Source organism: Octodon degus, unplaced genomic scaffold (assembly GCF_000260255.1).
Source record: "Octodon degus isolate 3935 unplaced genomic scaffold, OctDeg1.0 scaffold00021, whole genome shotgun sequence".
NCBI lineage: Eukaryota > Metazoa > Chordata > Mammalia > Rodentia > Octodontidae > Octodon > Octodon degus.
The window spans coordinates 2,944,410-2,958,371 of NW_004524597.1; the positions used below are offsets into that span (position 1 = coordinate 2,944,410).

The window sequence follows — 13,962 nt, forward strand, 5'->3', positions numbered from 1 at the left end:
TTTATTTTATTTTATTTTCAGAACAGGGGATTGAACTCAGGCCCTTGCGCTTGCCAGGCAAGCACATAATCTATCTGAGCTATCTCCCTGGCCTAATTTTTATTTTTATTATGCATAATGAATACATTTACCATGAGTTGGTACCACAGTTTAATTCTTCCTTCACCTGCTTCCCTCCCTCCCTCTCACCTCTGTCCACCTCTTGCTGGTCAGATGCTTATGCCGTTGAGCTATCTCCCCTGTCCTTCTGTTCATCTCTTGGCTTCCTTCCTTTTTGCAATATATTTTTCTTTCTTTCTTTCTTTCTTTTCTTTCTTTTTTTTTTTTTTTTTTTTTGTGGAACTGGGGATTGAATTCAGGTCCTTGCGCTTGCCAGGGAAGCGCTTGCCAGGTAAGTGCTTATTCCACTGAGCCATCTGCCTGGCCCCTGCAATAGATCTTTTGTCCCTTTCCAGGTGTGGCATTCACCTGTAATCCCAGCACTCAGCAGGTTGAGGAGGAGGACCACAGTTTTTTGTTTTTTTAAATGTATTTGGTACAGGGTCTCACTATGCAGCTCAGACTTATAGTGATCCTCCTGTTTTTAGCCTCCCCAGTGCTGAGATTACAGGTGTGAGCCACTACACCTAGTCTAGGTGGCTGGCTCAGCACACCCAGGGGTGGGGATGTGGTGCTGGGATGGAACCCCAGTCCCTAAGCAGGCGCTTAGTCAGCTGAGCTATCTTGTTGGCCTGGTCACAGTGAGTTTGTGGCCAGTCTGGGCTACAAAGTGAGACACTTGCTTAAAGTAAAGCAAAACAAAATAACCCAAGCCAAAGCAACTTAGCCAAACAGATTTCCTTATTTCTTATTATTTATTTTTTATTTTTCTCTTTATATTCTGGCTTTTTTTTTCTTCTGACTTTCTCATATAAGAGAAAAAACATGGTATTTAAGCATGTGCCTTTTATCAATGGTCTCCAGTGCAACCATTTCTCCACAAATGACCCATATTTATTCTGCCTGTGGCGCTGCCCACCTTCTCTGCTGGAGGTCTGGACCCCTCCACACCCTAGCCAAACAGCAGCTTGCTTCCCAGCTGGATCCTGAGCCCTGCTGGGTGCTTGGGGCCCGAGGGTGGAAGGCTCTGGGTGGGGACTACAGTTCCACCCTGATGCCTGTCTAGTGGTCCCTGGGTAGCTGTGGGGTACCACTCCCTACTCCCACCCAGCAGATACCCTGACCCTCGGGCCCTGATGTCCCAACTAGGGGCTGCTCCGGATAGGTAGTAACTATGGGCCATCTCTGTGCCTGTTTCATCTCCTGCAAGTAGGGGCACATCGCTTACCTCTGCTGACAGGGACAGTGTAGTTAGGATGGAACGGAAATACAAACGGAAACAAAAACCTTTTCTGTTTTGCTTTTATGTTACTTTTTTTGAGACAGTGTCTCTCTACAGAGCCCGGGCTGGTCCCGAGCTCGCGGTGATTCTCCTGCTTCAGCCTCTGGAGTGCTGGGATTACAGCGCGTGGCACAACCCTAGGCTCCCCCTCGTTTTTGTTGTTGTTTTTCAGGACTTTTTTTCCTCTCTGCTTATTTCCTTTTGGTGTTCGCCATCCCTTTACCTCTTTCTCCTCAAACACAGGAGCCCCACTTATCCGCGGGTGGAGAGATCGCAGGTCGGTGTTGATCAGGCGTAGCTGCGACTGATTCTGCCACTTCCCAGGGCACCTGCCCGGCCAGCCCCGGGCCCAGCTAGTACCCAGCCGAAGGCCGGCCCGAAAGCCCGGGGCGCCTCTGACCAGCCCCGCCCCAGCCCGCCCCAGCCCTCGGTCTCATTGGTGAAAGCCACAGGGGGCGGGGCCTACCCAACCCCGCGGGCCTCGCCCCCTTCCTGCCTGGGCCCTCGCAGTCGGAGCCCAGCGGTAGGCGGAAAGGGTCGGTCTTCAGGTAGGCTGCTGCCCGGGACGCCGACGGGGAGCTGTGCCCCGAACCCCGGGAACCGCAGGGGTGGGGCCGCTGCCTCCGCGCTGCATCTCCGCTGGGCCCCCCGTGAGGGTCGCGAGCTTCCGGTGTGGGCTCAGCGCAGGGCTGCCGGGCCCCCCGGGAAATGTCCCGGGCCTGTTCGCGCAGCGCGGGCTCCTCGGGTCGGGGAGGGGTGTGGCGGGCAGCACTTCCCGCCCGGCCACCTGTTTGCCGCGCGCCTTGCCGCGCTGCTCTGCCGCCGCGCCCCCTCCTCCCCCCACACCCCCCGCCCTGCCGTGGCCAGGCTGCTGGAGCGCAGATGGGGTGACTTATAGCGCGGGGGGCGCCACACGCGGGGGTGGGGCCAGCCTGGCCGGGACTTGCCCGCTGCGGCTCCGCGGGGGGCGCGGGCGGGACCTGGCGGGGTGGGGGCGGGGCGCCAGGCGCCGCGGATCGGCGCGGTGGGGAGGAGGGGCAGCCGAACCTGCTCCCCGGTTGTTTGCTGGTTTCGGGAGCGAATTCCCTCCCGGCCGCGCTGGCGGCTCTGGTCTCCTGGCCGGAAATGCAACATTCGTTTCCTTTTCTTCTCGTTTTTAGGTACTGGGGATTGAACCTGGGGTTTTCACACTGACCTACATTCTCAGTTCTTTTTTTTTTAAATTAAAAAAAAAAGTGTTCTCACTTTGGAGATAGGTGCTAGCTTAATCCGAGTTGCTCGAACCTGCTGTGCCTCTGCGTCAGCACCCCTGAGTGTTGGGATTACAGGGACACGACCTGGCTTCCCACTCATTCTTGATTTTTAGAAGGGAAGATTGGAGTCAGGTGTGGTGCAGTATGCCTGTAATCCCAGCATTCAAGGCTGAAGCTGGAGGATCAAGGGAGTTCGAGGCCAGCCTGAGGTACATAGCGGGACACTGTCCCAAAGTCAGTCCTCAGTTCAACAAGCAAGACTAGGTGCATAGCTTTTCTGGGAGTTCGCTGGCTGTTTGCGCTGGGGGTAGCGGAGATCAGCCGCTCCAAGCAGGGTTTCAAAATAGGTTTCCCCGCAGGTGTCGTGGCACACGCTTGTAATCCTAGCACTCAGCAGGCTGACTGACAGCTTTTCTGTGAGTTCGAGGCCAGCCAGGGCTGCATAGTGAATTCAAGGCCAGCCTGCACTGCATAGCGAGACCCTGTCTCAACCAACCGAAATAGGCCCCTTGGAGCCACAGCTGTAGACGAGGCACCGATTTTCCCTGGCAGAAGTGGGTGTGTGCAGATAGAAGACGCTGGCTGCCCCTGTGCTGAGAGACATTGTCTCAACTCCTATGCTTGCGCTACTAATCTGATCACCAAAGGGAAACCAGAGGGAATTTGTACAAACCATCACTTGAAACCAACTCCCTCTCCTATCTTAAAGTTGCCGCTCCTGCTCTATTGTTTGTAGGGATTTCTGTTATCTCCCCACCGAGCTTCCTATGTGTGCTCTACCCAAGGCTCCCTCCTGCCCTTTGCCCTTTGCCCCTGTCGGCCCCTCTGAAGATCCCTAAGACCCGGCTCTGCTACACCACCCCCCTCGAGTGCAGGCTGTTAGAGCCTCGGTCTGTCCAGCCTGCTTGGGTGCCGACCCTCCAGTCCTGGAGTGCCGTTTGGGAGTCTCTCTAGGACCTGTTGGGGTTTTGGATCCTGGGAGTGGGGCGGCCTTTCCTGCTGAGGTGGTTTTAGAGTCAGGGCGTTTGGTTTGGTTTGTGTCCCTTCTGCGAGGGCAGGCAGGAGAGGGAGGGAAGCATTATTTTAGGGCCGCCTGAGGCAGCACAACTATTGTCGACTGAGCCACCGCGTGCTTTTGCCATAGCATGAGTCTGCCACCCCAGCTCCCCCGACTCTGCACATTTGCAGTCTGACTGACAAATGAAACAGGCTGGCAGCGGTGAGGTCAGTTGCCGGAGTTCCTGGAGGGAGTGGAAGAGCAGTCTATTTGGAAAGCTCACAAGGGTTGAGGAAAAGTTGGAGTATTGGGTGGGGTGCAGGGCAGCATTCTCATAACGAGTGGGGGGTGGTGGTGTCCAGGCTGCAGTGTGGGTTGGGGTGTGCTTGGTGGGGGAGGGTGCCTCGGTTCCAGGGCCCTGGGGTCAGAGAGTGGTAGTGGGGAGGGGCCCAGGCCCTTCGTTGTTTTAGGGTGATGCCAGCTGGCCAGAGCGCTCAGCCCGCCCTGTTTTTCTGCCGGCCCCATCCCTCCCCTCCACACTCAGCAAGCCCTGCTATCCCCAGAACAATGGAGCAGAGTCTAGCCTGGGCCCCACCCCGCTGCTGTGTCAGTCTCTCCTTACAGGCCACTGCCTCTTCCCCGGAAGTGTCCCCAACCTCCTCTGCCTGTGCACCCAGATCTAGGCTGGGGCTGGGCAGGGAACTGGGGATGGCCTGGGGCAGGATCTCCCAGTTTCCAGCCTAGGATTCCTAGGATGCGAGGTGACCGACTCTGCACCTCTAGCAGTGTCCTCACCCCAGCCCACAGTTGGACCAGTGGATCAGTCCATGCTGCGCTGCTACTCTGTGCCCCATGGGCCAGCAGCTGCCCTGCTCGAGCTTCTTAGAAATGTGGGGGATGAGGGCTGGGGTATGCCCAGCAAGCTCAAGGCCCTGGGTTCATCCCCTGCACTGCCAAAGAGAAATCAGGAGAAAAAGCAGAATCGAAGTCACGCCATCCTTACCTCCTTCATTTTAACGGGATCCCCACAGGATTTTAGTGCTGTTGACTAAAATCTAAGCCCCGTTGAAGACCTCTGTGAGGTGAGTGACAAAAGCGCCTTCCCCTTTCAGGCTCCATGTGAAGATGATGCTAGTTAATGTTCCCAGCAGCCCACACAGGTACACTCAGTCCTCCTGCCCTTGCCTCTGTGGCTGCTGCTTTTGCAGCCTGCCCTGACTTCCCTTCGAGTGGCTTTGTGCTTGCCCTACCCTCACGCCCTTCAGTAGTAGGCTGCCCTGGGCTGGGGATGTCCCATAAGGATGCCCAGCCCTGGTCTTCCCACCTCCCAAAGCCCTCCGAAGGCTTGACTTTTGCTGAACAGGCTTGAAGAAGGTCTGGCCTTGCCTAAGAATGAGGCATCTGACCTGAACTGAGTTTCTTGTCCCTTTCCTCTGCCCCTATTTTTCTACCTTCAAAAAGGATCTGGAGCAACAAGAGGGGAGTCTTATGCAGCAAACTGTCTCTTGCAAGAGTAAATGATAGTGCCACTACACCCTGTCTCTGTTCCTGGACCAAGAGCTTGGCCTCTTGGCTCCAAGTCTCCTCAACGTGGACATGGTTGGTGGGTATTCAGGCCAGGGGCCAGGAGAGGCTGTATAGTCTGGTGGTTAATGGGGTGCTGTATCATCAGATCATCCCCAGATACAGTACAGGCGGAGGTGTGGAAGGCCAGGCTCCCAGGACTACTTGGAAGAGCTGCAGGCCTCTGGAAAGTTCCAGGTTATTTCAGGCTGAGGCCTCCTCCCAACAGCTCTCAGGATGGGGACCTGGCTGACACACCCTTGCCAGGGGATGGCAGCGTAGGAGATCCCCCTCCCCTAGCCGCTAGGCTTGGCTGGGTGTTCATCAGTGTTGGGGGCTGGCTCAGAGTGGACAAATGACCCCCACGTTGACTTCTAGAGGGTGATGGATGGCATGGTGGCATAGGAGGCAGCCTGGGTCCAGCTGTGGGGGCTAGGTGTGGTTTCCTGGCTGAGGCCCAGACTTTCGCAGATGGTACACTTGTGTAGATAGCCGAATGCACACATGTGTGCCGAGACACCCACAGGGGCAGGTGCACACTCGTGATCGTGTGCTCAGAGCCTTCTCATGCACACACATACGCTTTTTCCAGCAGCCATGCCATTCTGATAATGGGACACTGGGTCCGGGTTGTTGCAGGCAGAGCCCCATCCTGGGTCTGCTCTGTCGCCTTCTGTTGTTTGAGCTTCCATGCCCCTTTCCCCTGGCTGTAGGAGCTGAGCGAGAGGGCTGCTCTCAGCAGTGGCCCTGCAGACTCCGGGCCATAGCTAGTGCTGCTGGCAGTGCAGTTGGCAGCAGGAGGCCAGAGCCACAGGCTCCCCATCCTGTGTGTGCTGGCCCTAGTGGTGGTCTCCACCCCTGACTCTTGGACTCTGACCCCGCCTCCCCATGGTTTGGGTCACTGCTCTCCCTGCAGGCTCCAGGGGTGGGCTGGCTCCCGGGTAGGCTTGCTGTGGCTGCCGCAGCCTGGATGGCTTCCCAGAGCCTGCCTGGATGACAAGGGGGCAGTACCCCAGCCACCCTGATCACTGCCACTCTCTGTGCCTCAGTTTCTTCCACTATTATGAGTGTGAGTCTACTGCTGGGCACATCCAAGCACACAGCAAATGTGGGGTTGAGGCACATACTGGAGAAGAGGGTGCATACTAAACAGATAGTAGAGCTTTGTGCCCTTCTCCCATTACCCCGGACCCTGCCCAGGCCCCAGGAGTATAGAGGGACTCCTTGCTGCCCACGTGCTACTCCCCACCAGCAGCCATGGCACCTTCCATTGTGTTGGGGGACTGTGTATTGGGAAGTGAATGGGCTGGGTACAAAGGGAAGGGCTCCCTGCTTTAGGCCTGCTTTGTACAAGGACAGGAACAGAGAGGAAAATGGATATGAAAACATGCTGGGGACAGTAGCACACTCTTGTGATTCCGGCCCTTGCGAGGCTGGGGCAGGAGGATCTAAGGCTGGAGGCCAACCTGGGTCACATAGTGAGGTTCTTTCTCAACCCTGCCCTCTCCCCAAAAAGGAAGACACAGGATAACAGTGACAGGGTAACAAAACTGGTGATGAAACTGGTGACACAGTGATCCCTGGTGGCCCAGTCCTCACCTCCACCTCATTTCCTGCCTGTCTCCGTTGTCCCCACCCCAGCAACCTCCTTGCTGAACTCAGGCTTTCCAGCCCTTGAGCCTCCACACAGGCTGGGCCTCATTCCCAAAGCAGCCTCCCTGCGCTGCTCGCTGACCGGGTTTTTCAGCCCAGTTCTTGGGACTGAAACACCCCAGGGCTTTGGGCACAGGGGACTACTGTGCTTTCACCCCTGAGCTGTACCCCACCCCTTTTTAAATTTGGAAACCCGAGTCTTGTGAATTTGCCCAGGCTAGCCTCATTTCTGTAGCGCTCTTGCCTTGGCCTTGTGAGTAGCCGAGATTCCAGGTGTGGGCCACTGTGCCTGGTTAGAATGGGTCATTCTTTCGCATTGATCCAGTCTTGGCTTGCACCCTCTTACAGGTAGCATCGACTCCATTGTCTTGTTTGTTTGTTTTACTTTTATCAGTACGCTTTGGACGTGCATAGTGATTACATTCACTGTAGCAGCTGTGCATTTGTCTGCCTCCTCCGCTTCCTGGCTCAGCCTGTGTCGCCAGTGCCATCAGCAGGGCCTGGTGCTGGAGCCTGTGTTTGTTGAGTGGCTTGATGATGGCAGTTCCAACAGTGCTGACAAATATTGCTCGTTTTGGACAGATTATGTGTCCAGTATTTGGCATGTGTTACTTCCTTTTAACCTCGGGATGGTGTGATGTTGAGACTATGACAGTTCCTGTTTATCAGATGCAGTAACTGAGCCCCAAAAGGTTAAGTAACTTGCCCAGGGTTACACAGCTGGCAAGTGGTAGGGTTTGAAGTCAGGTGTGCTGACTCCAGGACAGAAGAGGGAAGGAACCTGGTTAGAAGCCGGGAGGGCAGCCTTCCACTTCACCCGTGTTGTCACCAGGTCATCAGGGTACCATCTGCTGACCGGGGAGGCCAGGGTGGGATGGGGCCCCCCTTTCTCTGGGCCAGCCTCCTTCCCAGAACTCTGGGCATGGGAACATTCTAGGACTCTGTGACCTGTGCTGCTGGGTCCTGCTGTGCCTGGAGCATCAGCCCAGCGGCAGGGCCTTTGGGGGCTCCCTGGACGTGGGGTCTGCCTGGCTGCAGCTGCAGCTGTGAAGAGGGTGAGGAGGTAGCCATGGCAGCTCCTCCAGGGAGTGGGCTGCCGGTCCCCAGGGCTGGCTGACACAGGCTTGTTTGAAGGACTTGGTGGCATGCAGTGGGGCTAGGGCAGGGACCCCAACGGGTGGATGGAGGCCTGCTGCAAGTGAAGGTGGTGCCTGGCTTTAGAGGCGCCATTCTTTCCAAAGTTTCTGGAAATGAGATTTTTAGGCGAGCATCTGGAATGCTGAAAAAGATCCTTTGTCTTCCTCTCCTCTCTTCTCCTCTCCCTTCCCCTCTCCTCCTCCCTCCCCTCCTCATCTTCCCCTCCTCTACTTCCTTCTCCCCCTCTTCTTCCTCCTCCTGCTCCTCTTCTCCTCATCCCCCTATACTCCCCCATACTTGGGTTTGAACTCAGAACCTTTAGATTAAGTTACATTTGTAGCCTTTTGAAGTTTTTATTCTGAGACAGTCTTGCTAAATGGCCAAATTGCTGGGGGCTGGGCTTGAACTTCTGATCCTCCTCCATCCAGATGATCACTGCTTTCACCACCGCATCCACCTGAGTTAGTATTTTCAAACTAAAAGCATGGGGGAAGACACATCCAGCCTACCAAGGGCTGCCTTGTTCCTGCAGTAGAGTTCTGGTCCCCTGTGTGTCCTCGTCCCCAGCCTGGCAGGCTCTCATGATGCCCACTTAGTGTCCCCTTCAGATGCCAGAGTACTCAGTCACTGAGCACTTCTGACACTTGGGCTGCTGCTCCTTCCCCCTGCGCCTGTGCCCAGGCAGCTGGCCCTTTCTGGACCACAGCTGTGAGGCTCTGCTCTAAATGACACGGTGACTTCTAGACAGAGGCTGTGGAAGTCCCCTAGCCCCACTGGGGCTGGCCAAATTCTGATTCCTGTTAGGGGTCATGGTGTTAGGGGTTACAGAGAGAATTGAGGTTCACAGAAGAGCTGGGGGAAGGGGCTGGGCGGCAGTGTTCTGTGAGTGCCTGGCAGCCTTTCGCATGCCCCTTCCCCTTGGGTCTTGCTCACCACCAGGCCTCCCTTGCCTGGTTACAGCTGTGACACCCCAGGTATCCACCCTGGGTCCTGGAGTTTCCTGAAGTCATCCTGAGTTTGTCCGGATCTGTGCTGGGGACCTAGAAGGACTAACGACTTCCTTGTTGTAGGGGCGACCTGTCATTTTCTTGCAGACCTGTGAGCCCAAGTGGACACCTGACCCAACGGGTGTGGGTGTAGACAAGGTGACCTTGTCCCTGCCAGCCTCAGTCTGGCTGAGGGAGAGGCAGGAGTGTCAGACATGGGAAGGGGACGCCTCCATCCCATGTGACCCCTGAGAGCCCCTTCTCTCTCCAGGTCAACAATGTCATCTGAGCCTCCCCCACTGGCACCTGCACAGCCCCCCACTCAACAGCCATCAGGGGGGCTGCTGGAGGCCCCTCGGAACACAGCGCGCTCCCCATCCCCCCTGCGAGACAACGTGGTCCCAAGCCCCCTGCCCACCCGCCGGACCAGGACGTTTTCTGCGTGAGTCACTGCTCGAGGACACATCCACGTGGGGCTCCTGCCCCGAGTGCCCACTGGGGAGGCTGGGGCAGTGAGCAGGGCCTGGGCTGGGAGGGTGTGCCCTGGTGTGTGCGTAGCTGATGCAGGGTCCCCTCATGCCTTCTCTCTCATCAGGACGGTGCGGGCTTCCCAGGGCCCTGTCTATAAGGGCGTCTGCAAATGCTTCTGCCGGTCCAAGGGCCATGGCTTCATCACCCCTGCAGATGGCGGCCCCGACATCTTCCTGCACATCTCTGAGTGAGTGCGTTCTGGGCTGGGGTGGGTCTGCCTTGCCCCATGCATGTGGGGGCAGTATGTGGCTGCAGGGGGAGCCGTGGTGGGGGCAGTGTGAGGCTAGGAAGGACATTCTCCAGTGAGTGTGACAGTCTGTGGACAGCTGTGGAGAGTGTGTGTACACATATGTGTGTGTGCTGCTCTGGGATCCAGGGGTACACAGCCAGGCCTGTGGAAGCTGGGAGGGGCAGAGCTGCCCCATGCAGGCTGGAAGTTGTGTATGTGTTTGGGGGGAGGGAGGTGTCCCTGAGTTGAGGTCCATGTTTGCCTGGGAGCTAGTTTCCTGCTCTCATGTGAGGGAGGTGGCCTGCTGGGGCTGAGGCTGACAGCCCCTTGGCTCCAGGAAGGAAGTTTGGGGTGGGCTCTTTCTCTAGCAGCTCACTCACTGACGTCCTTCCTTCCTGAGTGTCAGGAGTCCCCCTCCCCCAAACCCAGAGAGGGGCCCATAAACACTGGGGGCTGAAAGGTGTCCCATGTCTTCAAGAGGCCTTAGGTCTCCTCGGTAGCCATCTGATGTGTGAAGTCTCTTAATGGCACTCCAGACCAACACCCCTCTTTGGCCTAAGCACTCCTCCCTTTTTTGGTGCTGAAGATTGAGCCCGAAGCCTTTGCACATTGCCAGGCAAGCTCTGTGCCACGGAGCCACGTGCCCAGCCCACGTCCCCCAACCTTGCACTTCAGGCAGCGGCAGGCAACTTCCTACTCCACACAGCAAACCTGGCAAACATGCAAGTCACATATTAAAAAACAGAAGCCTGCCAGTTGTGGTGGCAATGCGTGTGATCCCAGCTATGTGGGAGGCTGAGGCATGAGGATTGTGAGATCAAGGTGACCTGCAGCTACTTAGACCATTTCAAAAGACGCTGACGGTTACAGCTTCTGTGTATATGGACACATGCATGATTGTTCCATATTGCCTTTTCCAGGAAGGGTTTGTGGGCTGTACGGAGACACAGACGATGTGCTTTGAAAGTGAGCTATGAAATTAGAGTGAGTTAGTCTGATACACTGTGAGGACTGAGCTGAGGGTTTAATTCCTGAGCTTCCTGGTGGCCACCTCAAAGAGGGAACCACTAGTCTATGATTCCCTGATCAAGATAAACCAGTTCTGGGGGATCCAAGGGGATTTCTTTTTCCCTTGGGCCCTCATCAAGTCACTGAGTTGGTGACTCCTACTCCCTGGGAAGTCAGGATTCTTCCTGGGGACGGTCGCAGGGAGATGCTCTTTCTTACAACTAGCTTGAGGCGCAGGGACTTTTCTTGAAGGCTGTGAGGAGGATCTGGAGAGTTTAAGGTAAAAAGCTGTGACCAGTTCTGGGGCCAGAGCCAATGTGGCTGAGGTAATGCAGGAGGCCTTGCTGGGTCTGTCCATTCTTGATACCGGTCCTGTGCTGGCCCCGCCTCCCTGCCACCTGGATGGCCATCCAGCCTCCATAATTAGTGTTACAGTGCCCGGGTCGTCTCAGTCGCAGCATCTGAGTCCCCAGGAAGAAGCTGATGGGTTCAGGGCTGCATGGTCAGGACCCCAAGGCTGGGACCAGGTGGTAGTGTCTTCTAGAGGGAGAGCAGGAGGAGCAGGTCCTTGGAGTGCGGTTCTGGGTGGTTAGTCAGATGGGCACCTACGCGGGGGGCCTTCAGCTCAGCAGCCTGTTGGTGTCTTGGGGTGGAGTCTCCAGGCTTTTCCTGCTGTGAGCACTGACTGTTTCCCTTCCCCCTAGCGTGGAAGGAGAGTACGTCCCAGTGGAAGGCGACGAGGTCACCTATAAGATGTGCTCCATCCCACCCAAGAATGAGAAGCTGCAGGCTGTGGAAGTGGTCATAACCCACCTGGCGCCAGGCACCAAGCACGAGACCTGGTCTGGGCACGTGGTCAGCTCCTAGGAGGCCTGGGAGTGCTCACTCCTTCTCCTGGGCTGGTGGGAGACTTCGTGGGACGAGGCGGGGCCACAGTGAAGATGACATTCTCCTGCACAAGATGGGGCTTCGAGGGTGGGACATGGCCCCTTTCAAGTGCCCCTGGAGGAAAGGGACCTGAGGGCAGACATGGGGTGCCCTCAGCCACCAGCACAGCCTCCACCATCACCTCAACAAGCTCTTACCATCTGAAAAGCATTAAACGCATTTGAAAAGGAGAGGTGCCCCTAGTGGCTGAGTGGAGAGATCCAGCTCCAGACCAAGGGTGGGTTGCAGGCCATTTTTCTCAGCAGCCCAGAGCCCCTCTTCTTCCTTTAAGAAGGAGACAAAATCCCCAGATCTGTGTGGCCCATCACGGGTGACTTGCCCAAGGTCAATTTCATCTAGTGTCCCTTGTCGCTGCTGGGGCCAGGGCAGAGCAGTTTGTTAATTCTCTCCTTGGTTGGTTAAAGGGGATCTGGCTTCTGGATGTGGGGGACTTTCAGATTGAGACTTTGTGTTTTGGTACCTTGTATAGGGCACCACCAGCCTGCCTGGGAAGATGGTTCCTTGAAGACAGTGATGGCGAACCTTTTAGAGCTCGCTGTATCTCCTCACCCACCCCCCCATAGGTTTGCTATCACTGTAGGAGCTCCAGCGAGGGGCCTGCAGTGCACTGGGCTGACCCTGGGCCTTTTCATGTTTCCTGGTTGAGTGGTCCCCACTCAGCAGCCATTGAAACCTTGTCATTAAGATGGCACTTTGGAATGGCGATGGGGGTGGATTACAAGAGGCTGTGGGAGAGGGTCTTCTGGAGGGGGCAAGTTTGTTTAAGGGCAGAATTTTCCTGGGTCCATCCAGAAGAGGGTAGGTAGTTCGCTTTCTGAGACCCAGGTATCGTTAAAAGTTGCAGAAACACTTTTAGTGGTGGTAAGAAATGCTTAGAGATTTTTCTGTTTTGCTTTTTAATAAAGCTTGCCCTCCACAGAACTGGCTGATAGACCCATAGGTTTTCTTTTGTAGTGGTTTGGCTTGATTCTAGGTGTGATTTGAAATTAGAAGCAGTTGGGTAGTGTGTTTTGAAATGTGGCCTAATCCAGTTAAGGATGTACATGTCAGTGTGGGGAGGTGAGCCTGTGAAGTGGTGGCTTGGGAGTTCGTTGGGGGCATTTTGATGCGGGAAGCAGTAACGACCTCAGGTGTCTTACATGTGGGTGTGTTTGGCCTACCTAACAAGGCTGCATCTGAAGGGATTGAAGGCTAGAACCTTTTTGCTGAAGACTGGTAGAACTGTTTGAAAATAAGCACGTTGGTTGGGTGTGTGTGTTAAGTTGCTTTTTTTGTTTTTGTTTTTTTTTTTCTCTCGCCTGCAGTGCCTCTTGAAGGGCACTCCCCCTCCTGCTGGGTCATGGTAGCCTTGGGTGGCTCCCGGGTGGCGTCTTCCCTGGATCTCGCCTGTTGAGCACAGAGCACACTTGAAGCCATTTCTGCCAGGAGGGCTGAGTTGCTTCCTTCCCCTGGCGCCTCTGGCCTTGTCCTTGCCTTGGCATCTGGTCTCGGTCTGGGGTGGCCCCTGCACTAGCGCCCAGCCGGCTGTGCCCCACAGCTTGGCAGTCACATTCTGCAGCCAGTGACCTTTGGATTTTCTCATTTGGCAGAATTCTTTGTCAATAGCTTTCTGGGTGACCACACTTTGTCATTCCATGAGCATTCTAGAACTGCAGGATATGGGAGCTGAAAGAGACGGCCCTCTGCTCTCTCTCTCTCAGAGCCTCCATTTATCATGGATGGGGTGGGACACAGGACTGGGGATGGAGCTGGGAATAGAATACAGGATTCCTAAATTTAGATCTTGCTTGCCATCAGCCACCTTTCAATAAAGTTTATTTGGTGTAGGGCTGTGTGTTTGTTATCATGGAGGCTGGCCTGCCAAGAGCTTTGCCTGTGGGCCAGCAGGGTGGGGATCTCCTCCAGTTGAGGTGACAACCCGCTGCTTTGCTGTTCGATTTTAAAGAAAGTGGATCATCCCTGTTTCTTTAACTGTCATTCTTCAGGGTAGGGAGCTGAGCAGTAGGACGTGCTTAGCTTTGCTAACTGGCACTGGAGTTGCCTTGTGGGCAGGCACTCTGGGGTGCCCAGGATGCTGTATGCAGGAGAGGGTTTTTACCACCAGCCTGTGGTAAGGGATGTCCAGGGGCGCCTGTGCCAGGTCCCTAGATGGCCGTGTCTCAGGTTTCTCAACAGGCTCCAGGATCTCCACACACGGGGTAGGGGCTGGAATCAGGTGAGTCTGTCCCCTCCCTCAAGTCCACTGGCACAAGGGCAGGCTCGGATGGTGGTGCTCC

General features: G+C 55.8%; 1 protein-coding gene across 3 annotated transcripts; it reads left to right on the forward strand.

The window, feature by feature from the left end:
• Window positions 1-1,852: 1,852 nt before the first annotated feature.
• Window positions 1,853-13,512, forward strand: Carhsp1 (calcium regulated heat stable protein 1). 3 transcript variants are annotated; one of them, XM_004627773.2, is made up of 4 exons: window positions 1,853-1,929; window positions 9,242-9,412; window positions 9,566-9,688; window positions 11,443-13,512. In XM_004627773.2, exons 2-4 carry the CDS (start codon window positions 9,249-9,251, stop codon window positions 11,603-11,605), a joined length of 450 nt encoding a protein of 149 aa, XP_004627830.1. In that variant the 5' UTR covers window positions 1,853-1,929; window positions 9,242-9,248; the 3' UTR covers window positions 11,606-13,512. The 3 variants fall into 3 exon arrangements, with proteins under 3 accessions (XP_004627830.1, XP_023567131.1, XP_023567133.1); XM_023711363.1 differs by lacking the exon at window positions 1,853-1,929 and adding an exon at window positions 7,821-7,902; XM_023711365.1 differs by lacking the exon at window positions 1,853-1,929 and adding an exon at window positions 9,103-9,129.
• The last annotated feature ends 450 nt before the right edge of the window (window positions 13,513-13,962 follow it).

Bases quoted from the DNA above. Each gene is read 5' to 3' on its own strand.
- Carhsp1 (XM_004627773.2), top strand. From the start codon at position 9,249: ATGTCATCTGAGCCTCCCCCACTGGCACCTGCACAGCCCCCCACTCAA. The intron at 9,413-9,565 runs GTGAGTCACTGC...CTCTCTCATCAG, and splicing joins CGGACCAGGACGTTTTCTGC to GACGGTGCGGGCTTCCCAGG. The intron at 9,689-11,442 runs GTGAGTGCGTTC...CCTTCCCCCTAG, and splicing joins ATCTTCCTGCACATCTCTGA to CGTGGAAGGAGAGTACGTCC.